Consider the following 13,401-nt stretch of genomic DNA (forward strand, 5'->3'; position numbering starts at 1 on the left):
TATGTGGTGCTGAGGAATCGAACCCAGGGCCTCAAGCATGCAAAGGCAAGTGCTCTACCACTGAGCCACCTTCCCAGCCCAGGGACAACCATTTATGACCATTAGGGCAAGGTTCCAAACACCAGCATTCCACCTGTGACCAGGAGCCATTCCATGAGACGATCCACAGCCACGAGACGAAGTTCTTGACAAACCCTTCTGTGTTCTGGCCAATCTGATCTTTGGCATTCTGGACCACAGTAGTAGACATTTCTGCACCTGAGGGAATTGACCACAGAAACAGATGTTCCTATACTCTGGCATACTTGCACCTAAAAGAAACAACACTGAATAGGGAAAGATGGTACAGCAAGGAACAACCGAGGAAGTACCAACTGTAGGAACTGCATTGGCAGAGGAGGCAGACGTGATTTGAGATGCAATTATTATATAAGAGTTACCTCACACTCATCAGGAACAACTGAATTTTTACATCTTTTTGGGAAAAATAAAACAGAATTTGCAGCTACTCTCTTTTATTAGGCATAGTTTAACTTTAACTTCTCCAGAAGATTGTAGCTTTAACCACTGAGGATTCAAGAAGAGAGTAGGGAAGTGTCTCGTCTCATCACCCACACCAACAAAACTACGAGGGATTAGAACTGTGTTCTAATTTCTCTATAGATTGTGTTACATAAAATCAAGAATAATCTTTTAGGTATTCTTAAAATTCTGAGTTACTTCTAAAAGTCTCCCCTACTAGCATACCACAAATCACCTCTTACAGTGTCGGAGAACCTTGCAGTCTGAAAGGCCACTAGGCAGTGCTCTACAGTAAGCACAGAATCGGAACGTGTCCTCCATCTTTTGGAACATTTCTTTAGGACATCGAAATCCAAAGCCTGAGGCAGGGGTTCCCCCATCTACTACCAACCTGTAGAGACAACATAGAAAAAAAGTAGTGCAAGCAAGAGTGTCTTTAAAATCTCTCAGATCCCACCTTGTCTCCTATACATTTTCACATATTCTTTCATTTCATATCATTTCTTACTTAAGCAAATTGTATCTTCTGTGGCAATATATTTGTCAAAAGTGAAGATGAGAAAATCCCTTATTAGAAATATCCCATATATACCTTTTCTAGTCACTTCTACTAAAGACAGTAAGTCTCACTTCCACAGAGTTGGTCACTCACTTAAATTCATCATAGCTTTTCATGTTCAGCTTTTCAAGGATCAGCTGGGACAGACCAGGAACATTACTGTCCAAGGAGAAGAAGCCAAGAGCATCAATGCTAGGACCAGATTTTGAGAGCGTCATTGCTACAGGAGTCACAACTGTGGGTGTGTTCACAATCACAGAAGCCTCTGACAGAAACTTCTTGTGCCTTCGTCTCCGAGAACGTGGAGCCATGTCCTGTCCAAAAATACATAGGGACTATATTCAAAACAAATCTACAGTGAAATTTGGCAAACTAGACACATGATAACTTTAGATGCTTGACTTTTTACTTCTCATTCCAGTTTCTAAGACACAGATAAGTATAGTTTAGGATTTTTGTATTATTGATCACTATAGGCAAGTGTGAGAAAGATTAGCATTGTATATATATGAATATAATTTACATGTATGTTACAGATGAAGTTCTATAAATAGACATTAAATGCATGGAGAGGGAAAAACTAGGAGACAGAGGGGGAAGGAATGACGTCCAAAAAGAAATGTACTCTTTACCTGACTTATGTAACTCTTCTGAATATCGCTTTTATTATAATAATTTAAATTTTAAAAATGCATAGAGAAAGATCTAGCAGAACTCTAAACAGTGATTAACTCTGAATAGGGGAAGAATGCAATGGGAACTGGACTGATCAGGAAGACTTCAAGTTTCTCTGTAATGTTTTTTTCTTTTGGTCCATTGTGGGACTTGAACTCTGGACCTGGGTGCTGTCCCTTAGCTATTCAACTCAAGGCAAGCACTCTACCACTTGGGCCACAGTGCTAGTTCCAGTTTTCTAGTGGTTAATTGGAGGTAAGAGTCTCACCGACTTTCCCGCCCTGGCTAGCTTTGAACTGCGATCCTCAGATCTCAGCCTTCTAAGTAGCTAGCATTACAAGTGTGACCTACCAGTGTCCAGCTATGTTTAATTTTTTATAAGGAGCATATATTAGTAATAGTATGTGTGTATGTGTATACAAACATGCTGATACCAAGTCTTGAACTCAGTGTCTCAAGTTCTTAGTTTGCTTGCTTAAATGGTGGTATTCTGCCACATGAGTCATACCTCTAGTCCTACACTTCACTGGTTAATTGGAGATGGACTCTTTCAGATTTTTCTGCAAGGGCTGACTTTGAACCTCGATGCTCAGATCTCAGCCTCCTAAGTGGCCAGAATTACAGGCATAAACCACAGGTGCCTTGTAGTATACAGAAGCAACCAAAGTTTTGGTTATCCAAAACTCCCACCAACTGAAGAATTAGCTAATCTAATCTGGTTGAAGAGATAAAATGTTTATCAGCCACACGCTGGTGGCTCATGCCTGTAATCCTAGCTACTCTGGAGGCTGAGATCTATGAATCATGGTTCAAACCCAACCTGGGCAAGAAAGTCCGTGAGACTCTTGGCTCCAAGAAAACTACCAGGAAACCAGAAGAGGTGCGGTAGTTCAAGTGGTTGAACACTAGCCTTAAGCTGAAGAGCTGAGGGACAGCACCCAGGCCCAGAGTTCAAGCCCTATGAATGACCAAAAAAAAATAAAAAAAGAAAGAAAAGAAAAACAACATTAAATCAAGAAATGCAAATTAAATGCAAACCAAAGGAACAACATAAAATGTTAAGAGTTATGTAGCAAAAGTAAATCAATTAAGGCCATATTCATCTACTACCTAGCTGAGACACTATGATACCCAACTTACCTGCCTCATCTTCTCCCATAACTTTCACAAAGGTTGAGTAGACAGAAGAGACCACAGCAGAAAAGTTTTAAACATTCATTAATTCCACATGTATTTATTAATTTACAGATAAAATCCATTGCAAAATGTGAAATGGAAACAAATATATATAGAGATCTTTGCTGGTGAGGGTACATGCCTGTAAACACAATGCTTGGGAGGCTGAGGGTGGTGAATTACAAAGTCAAGGTCAGTCTGAATTATATAGTAAACTTTGTCTCAGAAAAAAAAAGGAGGTCTGGGAAGGTGGTTCAGTGGTAGAGAGCTTGCCTTGCATGCTTGAGGCCCTGGGTTCGATTCCTCAGCACCACATAAGCAAAAAGAAAAAAAGCTGGAAGTGGCACTGTGGCTCAAGTGGTAGAGCGCTAGCCTTGAGCTGAAGAGCTGAGGGACAGCGCCCAGGCCCAGAGTTCAGGCCCCATGACTGGACCCCCCCCCCAAAAAAAAAAGGAAAAAAAGAAAAATATATATTTAATCTAAATAGTGAGTTTATATGTAAACAATAAGGTACTGTATAAATCCTCTAGTGAAAATAAAGCCATAATGGGAAATTTGGAGAGATTCTGCTTAGTAGGGTCATGTATGTTGGAAGACTTCATGAAGCAGGTAGCAGTTGGAATTAATCTTGGATTTGATACTTTGAATGAACAAAATGGAGAAAAAGGAATTCTGAGTACAGAGAGGTATTCAGCATGACTGTAGAAATGAAGACAAGAACAATTTGGGAATAAAATACTTGACTTGAGTTTGAAGATGAAGTCTAAAAACTTAGAAGTAAGAACTAAAACTATAAAAGTAGTAGAAGAAAATCTACGAGGGAAGCTTCATTACATTGACTTGCCAACACTTTCTTAGATATGACACTGAAAGGACAGGCAACTACAATGAAAAAATAAGACTAAAAGTTAAAAACTTTCAAGCATTAAAGGACACTATCAAGCAGGAGGTATAGGATCAGCGGTACTGGGTTCAATCCCCATCACTCCCCAAAATAAAAATAATAAAAAGACATTATCAGTCAAGTGATGGTGGTTCACATCTATAAGCCTTGCTACTCAGGAGGCTGATATCTGAGGATCACATATCAAAGCCAGATGAGACAGGAAAGTCCATGAGATTTTTCTCCATTTAGCCATCAAAAAGCTGGAAGTCGGGCGCTGGTGGCTCACGCCTGTAATCCTAGCTACTCAGGAGGCTGAGATCTGAGGATCGCGGTTCAAAGCCAGCCTGGGCAGGAGAGACCATGAGACTCCTATCTCCAATAAACCACCAGAAAACCGGAAGTGGTCCTGTAGCTCAAGTGGTAGAGCGCTCGCCTAGAGCTGAAGAGCTGAGGGACAGCGCCCAAGCCCAGAGTTCAAGCCCCACGACCAACAAAAAAAAAAAAAAAAAAAAAGCTGGAAGTAGGGATGTGGCCCAGATAGTTGAGCTCTGGCATTGAACACAAAAGATCAGGGACAAGCCAGGCATTGATGACTCATGCCAGTAATCTTATCCATTCAGGAGGCTTGAGGACTGATGTTCAAAGCTAGCCAGGGAAGAAAAGTCCCTATCTCAAATTAAGCACTCAAAAACTGGAAGTGGAGCTGTGGCTCAAAGTGGAGCACTAGCCTTGAGCAAAAGAGCTCAGGGATAGCACCCAGGACTGGCGCGCACAACACACACACACACACACACACACACACACACGCACGTGTACACACACAGAGACACTACTAATAGAATGAAATGACAACCCACAAAATGGTAAAAATATACAAACAATACATTTGAGAGAATTAATATCTAGACTATATAAAGAACTTCTATAAATCAACACCAAAAAAGAATATAACTAAAATCCAACTAAGTATTTGAATAAACATTTTTTCCAAATATATACAAATGTCCAATAAACAGAGGAAAATATGTTCATAAGTCATTAGGAAAATGCCAATTAAATTACAATGAATGCTCCTATAATCTCAGCTACTTGGGAGGTAGGTATTAAGGAGGATTTGAGCTGGAGGCCAGACTAGACAAAAAGTTAGTCAGAACTCATCTCAATAAGCCAGGCATGGTGGCCTACCCCTGAGGTCACATCTACACAGGATACCACAGGTTGAAAGGTCACAGTCTGAGACTGGTTAGGGCAGAAATTTGAGACTTTCATCTAAAAATGCAGAAAAAAATGGCTGAGGAAGACATAAAAGTGGTAGAATATTTGCCTAAAAATCATGAGATTCTCAGGTAAAATTCTTGTATTGACAAAGGAGAAAAATTTACAATAAGGTATCAGTTCACACTAACTAGGACGACCATTATTTTTTAAAAACACAGAAAAGTCAATGTTGATAAGGATGGAGTATATTGAGCAATCAAGTTTTATATACTGCTAGTGGTGAGAATGCAGGCATTATGAAAAAAAATAGTAGTTCTTAAAAAACTTAGATATATAATTAAGATGTGATCATCAGCAATTTTATTCATAGGTATATACCTCAAACAGTTAAACTGAATATTTTAACAAATGTGTGTCTATGAATGTTCATAATAGCACTATTCACAGTAGTCAAAAGGTTGAATGGACAAGCAAATTGAGATTATAGACACACACACAGAAGATACACACAGAAAATACTGAGTAACAGCCATAAATACCAATACACGCCACACTGTAGATGAACCCCCCAAAACTTAAAAAAGCAGCCAAATGATTACTTGTTACATTATTCCATTTATATAAAATATCAAGACTAAGAAAACTCAGAGAGTTCAGAAGGCAGACTGATAGAGACAGAACATGGGGATTAACTTTCACAATTACAGGGTTTTCTTTGGGAGTGAGAAAAATGTTTTGAAACTACATTGAGTGGTGTTTACACAAGACTGTGAATGTTCTGATTGCTAACTTTAAAAATATTAATTTTGTTACACGAATTTCACCTCAGTTAAGGAAGAGAGGTAGGAAAGGAAGGAAAAGGAGGGGGAAAAAAAGGTATCTATAGACACTGAGGCTAAAAGTTATTAATATCCAGACCAACTGCCTCCAGACACAAGGAAATGACACAAGATAAAAACAGTGGCAGTGTTTGGTTTTACTGTGAATAAGTTATCAAGTTCACCTTGGGGATCATGTTTTGCTATAAAAATGGCCTGACATTTCATCTTTCTAGACCAACTTTGTTAAAGGAAACCTTCAGAAAGTATCTTTCACTTGAAACAATTTTAGGGTCTTAAATCCCAGGATTTCTAGTAACTATTTTCTTAATGGTAAATAACTAAGCCTTTTAGTTGCAATGGAAGCCAGTCAAAAGTAAAAAAGGACTGCCTCAACTGCATTTTCAAAGATGTCTTCTTCCAATAACGGAAGAATAACTCTTACCAATTGGAAGGTTGGTTGAACTGGTTACAAGTTAAAGGGAGCATAATGCTTGGGGAAAAGAAGTGGTCACAGTGAAACCCCTAATGTGATAAGACTTCTCTAGTTCTAGAACACACTGATGGACCCACAGTACGAATGTGGTAGCATTCTGGCAGGAAGACAAGAAAGTAGCAATGAGGTGTTTTCATTTCTTTCTTTTTCTTCTCCCTTCCTTTCTATTTTTCTGCCTGCCTGCCTGGCTGATTTTGTGTACTCCAAGGCTAGGTGCAGCATCTTTGGTTCTAACTTTTCCACAAAAGGCCTTGGTTAGTTCCTCTGAGTTATAAGCCCCTTAAGAAGCAGAGAAATAAAGCAGAGGTGACATCCAAGAGTAAATCTAGAAAGAACTGCAGTAAGCACTAAGAACTTTGTCAGAGTTCACTCTACCCTACTTTATAGAAAAAGAATCACTTTTTCTAGCCATCCTGTGACTGGCATTTAATTTATTCTCAGCACGTAAAAACAAAATCAAAAACAAAAAAATCAAGTCTTTGTATGACATCAAAAATTGCTGAGAAACTAACTTGGATGTCTAGAAAAAGTCTACACTTCATCTCAAAATTAAAAGTTGAAGCATTAACCTATTCCCAGACAAAAGTCTCTCCTATATTTCTCCTCTTCAACAAAAAAGCCCTGACTTTTCACCTAAGTCACAGTAATTTTCTCATCATCTTCATACCAGAAGGTACCTAAATTTCTCTACCAACAAACACAAAAAAAACCTTCAGAAGTGAAGAGAAGGGGGGATGAAGCTGCTCACTAGGGATCTTCAAAAGGGCTAGAAAAATATTGAAAAAGGGAATACATAGGGCTGGGAAGGTGGCACAGTGGTAGAGTGCTTGCCTTGCATGCTTGAGGCCCTGGGTTCCATTCCTCAGCACCACAAAAGCAGAAAAAGCCAGAAATGGCACTGTGGCTCAAGTGGTAGAGCACTAGCCTTGAACTGAAGAGCTGAGGGACAGGGCCCAGGCCCAGAGCTCAAGCCCCATGACCAACCAAAAAAAAAAAAAAAAAGGAGGGGGCAATACATAAAGAACATGGCTATTATGATTCTATTCAGCTACTTAATCAGTGACTAACACTCCCTGGGGTGATAAATACTTTACTCAATTATAAACTAAGTAAGCAGACAGGTTGATGAAAAAGTAACTTACCCCTGCTAAGCCCTGGGCTTTCTTCCTTCTCTCTTTCCTCCAAGTGAAGTGAATGCTTGATCTCCTGAGATCCAGACTGGGGTTTACTTGCAGCTGTTCCTTCATATCATTTTCTCTGCAAACTGCTGAAATGCTAGGTCTCAGTGATTAAGTATACCCTAACAACCAGACAGACAAGTCTGAATTCTCTCTAATGAGGCAAGTAAGGATCTGGACCCTTGCCTGAGGACTACTCTCCTTCTGATCCTAATTATCTGCCAAGATAGCTCAAGATACTGTCAACACTCCCAAACTCACCAAAAGCCAGGCAAGTTGAGGAAAGATGACACCTACCTGGACTTCTTTCAAGAGAGTATTTCTGTTCTCAGTTTACAGCTTCAGAAAGGACAAAAATCTCTGGGGATTAATTAAAGAGGCAATATTTCATCAGAAAAGGAAAGCATTAGTACAAACTCCTAGAGTTTTTGGATGCCCTCTAGACCTAGGATGAGTTCAAGACCCAAATCCTTTTTTTAGCATAATAAACACTGGTGAAACACAAGTCAATAACAGCCAATCTAAGCTTAAGTAAAAATAAAATTACCCAAAGAAAGCAGAAGAGAAATGGTCATTTGATGGTATAGAAAGAACTTAACTGAAAGGTAAATACACAGAATTAGTTTGTAAAATTAACTTTTCCAAAAGGAAATAACAATGTATTATCTTAAATGAGTGTCATCAACGACATACAACTTCCTTATTTTAAGAATAATTCTAGAATAGCTGGGCGCTGGTGGCTCACGCCTGTAATCCTAGCTACTCAGGAGGCTGAGATCTGAGGATCGAGGTTCAAAGCCAGCCCCGGCAGGAAAGATCGTGAGACTCCTATCTCTAATAAACCACCAGAAAACTGGAAGTGGCGCTGTAGCTCAAGTGGTAGAGCGCTCGGCTTGAGCTGAAGAGCTGAGGGACAGCGCCCAGGCCCAGAGTTCAAGTCCCACGACCGACAAAAAAAAAATAATTCTAGAATAGTAAAATAATTAAAATAATTTTAGTTAATAACTAAAAATAGTTTCTATGAACAGAAAATAGAAAAAAACGATCTCATTCTTTCATCTTAGCTACTTTACACTTTAAAGCTTGAGTTGTAGGCTGTATCAAAACATGTTGGAGCAGTGGTCCTATATTAATGACTAAAAGACTTGACTTCTGTTTATATTGGATCCTAGCTGTCACTTACCTGCTTCTGTGAATATCATATCAAAGTAGGAAATAAAATCTCTGGCAATGAGGTCCTGATCAAACAAATCCAGTTTTGTCACAGAAAATGGATTTCAAAGGAACTCCAAATTGTACAAAGAATAAATTACAAGCAGGGAAGGTGAAAGAAAATATTGAAACATTACATAAATTACATAAACACTATAAACACCATATAAATTATGTCAAAAAGCTGTGAACAGAGAAAAATCAGTTATGGTATGCATCAACTTTGGTTAAATATGGGTGATTCTCTTTTGTTGGGCCAGTCCCGGGGCTTGAATTCAGGGCCTGGGTCCGGTCTGTGAGCTTTTTTTCACTCAAGAAAAATGCTCTACCACTTGACTCACAACTCCACTTCTGGCTTAATTGGAAATAAGTATCTTACTAACTCTCCTGCCGAGGCTGGCTTCAATCTGCAATCCTCATGTCTAAGCCTAAATGTGTAAGCCACTGGTATATAACCTTTTGAACAAAGATTTCAGGCCAACTTCAGCCTTAACTAGCCTCAAAATTAAACTATGAATCTTAAAGAGGTTATAAGCTCTGTTACTATGGCTGAACCATATAAGGTTTAAGAGGTATGGGATTAAGACTTTGCTAATTCAAAGTGTCACTTTTAGCTGGGTGCCTGTGGCTAGTCTTGGACGAAAAAAGTTCAGGGACAGCACTAAGGCCGTGAGTTCAAACCTAAGGAATAGCAAAAAAAAAAAAAAAAGAATTGTCATTTTGCTGGGCATTGGTGTCTCACATGTATAATCCTAGCTACTCAGGAGACTGAGATGTAAGGATTGAAGTTTGAAGTCAGCCCGGGCAATAGTCCATAAGACTCAGGGCTGGGAAGGTGGCTCAGTGGTAGAGTGCTTGCCTTGCATCCATGAGGCTCTGGGTTCAATTCCTCAGCACCACATAAGCAGAAAAAGCTGGAAGCAGTGCTGTGGCTCAAGTGGTAGAGTGCTAGCTTTGAGCTGAAGAGCTGAGGGACAGCGCCCAGGCCGAGTTCAGGCCCCATGACTGACCAAAAAAAAAGTCTTATCTTAAAAAAAAAAATAAAGACTCATCTTCAATAAACTATTCAGAAAATGCCAGAAATGGTGCTCAAATGCTAGAGCACTAGCCTTGATCAAGAAGAAGAATTTCTGGAACAGCACGCCAGGTCCTAGGACGAAAGACAGAAAGACAGAAAAAGAAAGAAAGAAAGAGAAAGAAAGAAAGAAAGAAAAAGACAGAAAAAAGAAAGGAAGGAAGGAAGGAAGGAAGAGAGGGAGGGAGGGAGGAAGGGAAAGAAAGGAACAAAGAAGGAGGCTATAATGCTTGATAAGAAATGTACTCATTATCTTGCCCATGTAATTGAAACCCCTCTGTACAGTATATTCACAATAAAAAAAGAAAAAGAAGTGTTATTTTTTAATGTAAAGGGGAATGACAGAAAAAAATGGTGTTCATTTTACCAGTATTGCGACTCACATTGATAGACCATTTAAATAGTAACAATTCAGAAAGATCTGAAGTTTTCACAATTTTCATTCATTATGAATTGCAATAAAATACCTTTCACACTGGGCTGGGAAGAGACTCAGTGGTAGAGTGCTTGCCTTGCATACATGAGGCTTTGGGTTCAATTCCTCAGCACTACATAAGCAGAAAAAGCCGGAAGTGGCACTGTGGCTCAAGCGGTAGAGCACTAGACTTGAGCTGAAGAGCTGAGGGACAGAACCCAGGCCCAGAGTTCAAGCCCCACAACCACCAAAAAACAAACAAAGTACAACAACAACAAAAAAAAAACCTTACATACTTAACAAAAGTTTGTTGTGAAATAAGTGATGAAGATAGGCTACAAGGCCAGGCATGGTGGTGGCTCATGCCTGTGATACTAGCACTTAGGAGGCTGAAGCTGGAAGATTGTGAAGTTCAACACCATTCTGGGCTATATAGTGAGGCACTGTGGAAAAGGAAGGAAGGAAGGAGGGAGGGGTTGGAGAAGGAAAAAGAGAACGAGACAGACAAGTAAAAAAAAATCCTAATCAATAGATTAGAAACTGTAAGGTTAGGGTAAGAGATCTTATGATGATTATATACTTTTTTTTTTCTGAGCTGTTCCTTTCTTTTACTTTCCTTATCTTTCTTAAACATCAAGCTATAATTCCTGTAGTTTGCTTCATGCTTACCCCTAATTACCACAAACACTATAAAGCCCTAGTGATGAATCTAAGAACTAAGGAAGTTCTAGTCTCCAGTATACTATTTAAGTTCCTATTTAAAATAGTAACATAAAGAAATATACCTTAAGGTATACAGTATATATCAGAGGCAATTCATGGAGGTTTGCAAATTGATATTACAGAACATAAAAGTTGCAAAAGTCAACATTTTAAGAAATTTGGTTTCTGGAATTAGAAAAAACATATATACTACGTAGATTAAAACTTTATAATGTATATTATTGTATAATTACTTAAAATGTAAGTAAATTAAAGTTATATTCTAACATGAGCAAAACTTTCAAAGTCCTATACTTACTTTGATTATGGAAATGAATTAGTATGATTGTAGGACAATTATATTTCCTGCTTACTGTTAGAATACTCAAAAATACCACAAATACATTTTCTTTCCAGTTAAAGTTAATTAAAATAATGACATTAACTATTAGATTAAGGAGGCCTATGGTAGGCATCCTAAGTCCTCTAGTGTCAGCTACTCAGATAAAGCAAGTATAACAAAAGTTTAAGGGGAAAAAAAACCCCAATATTATAAAGATAAGAATTTAATCAAATCACCACCAACTGTAATCTTCCCTGGAGGATATCCCAGCCCATTAACAGAATTTTTTGATTTCATAGAATGTTCAAATCAAACTATCTTCCAAATAAAACCCAACACAGAGATAGGAGCAGCGGCCCATGCATGGAATTTATTGTGTGCTACTGGTTATAAAATACTCGATTAGTCCTGCACATGCATAATATTTCCAACTTAGACAGGAGACCATACAGGGTGCACTTTCTGGCAAACAAAACAACGGATGGTTCCGCTGCCTGGAGCTCTGAGTTGTATTCCAGGGCATGAGGGAAGCAGGCCACCAAAGTAAAGGGGAGTACCAAACTACAGTGGCAATCAATACAGGTCAATAATTGTGTAAAATTATAGCACATGGTTCCATTTAGTTTAACCAAGCAGTTCTGTAACTATTAGAAGAAAAATTTCACATGCAGTCTTGACTTATGCTTCCACTAGCATCTGAAGGACTGAACAGAACCATTGCTTCTAGGCTGCATTGCTTAATCAAAAACATTTTCAGAACATTTTAAAATTTCCTCTGCATTAAAACATAAAAAGGATAGGAAGCCAGCAGCAAATCACCCTGGTGGCTATTTTAGCAACTCACGATAAACTAAAATTTTGCATAACATCTAGGTAACCTATATATGTCGTACCTGTACATCATAGGTCTATATATTAAATATTTGCAAAATGAAAACATGCATACACAAAATACGTCAAGTTTTACAGACATGATTTCAATTAAAATTTACTTTGACAATGTACAAACTTCTTTTAAAGTACCTTAAATGAGTAATTCTGTAATTCATTAATTTTGAAATTTAGAGGTTTTCTTCTTAAATCTCTGGGGTATAAATCTCAAAAGATCTGGGCAAAAAAAGACTCTAGTTTTTGGATTTGGGTTCAAGTAAAAGAGTCTTCCTAGAAATAGTCTGAGCATTCATAATTGAAAAATACCAAGACTGTATTACAGAATTAGCCACATTTAAGAACTATAGACCTGAGGTTAGCATTTTGTATAAACGCCAACTGGGTTTCTCAGCATTTTTTCCTACAATTCAAAATACAGCTAGTAACCTCAGAAATATATTTTAAGACCATGCGAATTCATTCTTTAATGACATTTCATGGGGGGGGGGAGGAAGTTCACATTAATTCTTAGGATTGCATTTGAAGTCATGGTTGAAAAAAAAAACAAACAAACCTAATTCTACTGAGAGGGGAAAAAAAGGTATCTCATTTGTAAACTTAAATGTGTGAACCACAAGCATAAATGGAGGTGTAGATACCCTCCACTGGAAATTGCCTCAAGCCCCTTGCTCACTGCTCTCCACCTAGGCAGCAATGACCAAATCTTATCAGATAGCACATGTCCCAGGGCCCTCAAGCCTCCATCCAGAAAGGGGGCTAAGGTTTTAAAAAGCACAATGGTTTCTTCAGAGGGATTGTGACAGTTATAGTCAGATTGGCTGAACCCTCCAGCTCCTCGGGTGATCGGTCCATTTGGGGCCCGAGATATGAGAGTCCCTGGGAAGCTGCTGGTCACTGGGCACTATGGTTGCCAGTCCCGTGGTTCTCAGTGGCATGTGCGGTGTTCAGAGAATTGAAACCATCTTGCTGTACTGCATCTTTCCGAGGTGGCATTCTTTCATTGATCCTATCCAAACCCTTTGCCTCTTCAAAACTGCAGATTCTATGTGGTGGAGAGAATCCTCGTATTGCTTAACAAAATGCAAATTTGATAAGTCAGTAATTATAAAACAATGCTGAGATTTAAAAAACATAACTAATGATTCTTTAGAAGAAAGAAATTAGCTTTATATAGCAACAGAACTTAAATCTTACTTAACTGTATCCTGTCCCCATTTCAGTCTTCCCACTTAAAT

General features: G+C 38.6%; 2 protein-coding genes across 2 annotated transcripts in view; both read right to left on the minus strand.

Moving 5' to 3' along the window:
- Mss51 (MSS51 mitochondrial translational activator) overlaps positions 1-8,176 on the minus strand; it is a 22,585-nt gene extending 14,409 nt beyond the window's left edge. Inside the window, exons 1-4 of the mRNA XM_013025596.1 lie at positions 7,493-8,176; positions 1,175-1,395; positions 758-913; positions 123-258 (exon numbers count right to left, since the gene is read on the minus strand). Coding sequence (XP_012881050.1) covers positions 123-258; positions 758-913; positions 1,175-1,395; positions 7,493-7,597 — 618 coding nt within the window. The 5' untranslated portion in view covers positions 7,598-8,176. The remainder of the gene's footprint in view (positions 1-122; positions 259-757; positions 914-1,174; positions 1,396-7,492) is intronic.
- A 3,443-nt stretch (positions 8,177-11,619) lies between these two features.
- The window catches only part of Ppp3cb (protein phosphatase 3, catalytic subunit, beta isozyme), a 42,067-nt gene continuing 40,285 nt past the window's right edge, over positions 11,620-13,401 (minus strand). Inside the window, exon 11 of the mRNA XM_013025627.1 lies at positions 11,620-13,236. Coding sequence (XP_012881081.1) covers positions 13,058-13,236 — 179 coding nt within the window. The 3' untranslated portion in view covers positions 11,620-13,057. The remainder of the gene's footprint in view (positions 13,237-13,401) is intronic.

Source organism: Dipodomys ordii, unplaced genomic scaffold (genome assembly GCF_000151885.1).
Source record: "Dipodomys ordii isolate 6190 unplaced genomic scaffold, Dord_2.0 Scaffold86, whole genome shotgun sequence".
Lineage (NCBI taxonomy): Eukaryota > Metazoa > Chordata > Mammalia > Rodentia > Heteromyidae > Dipodomys > Dipodomys ordii.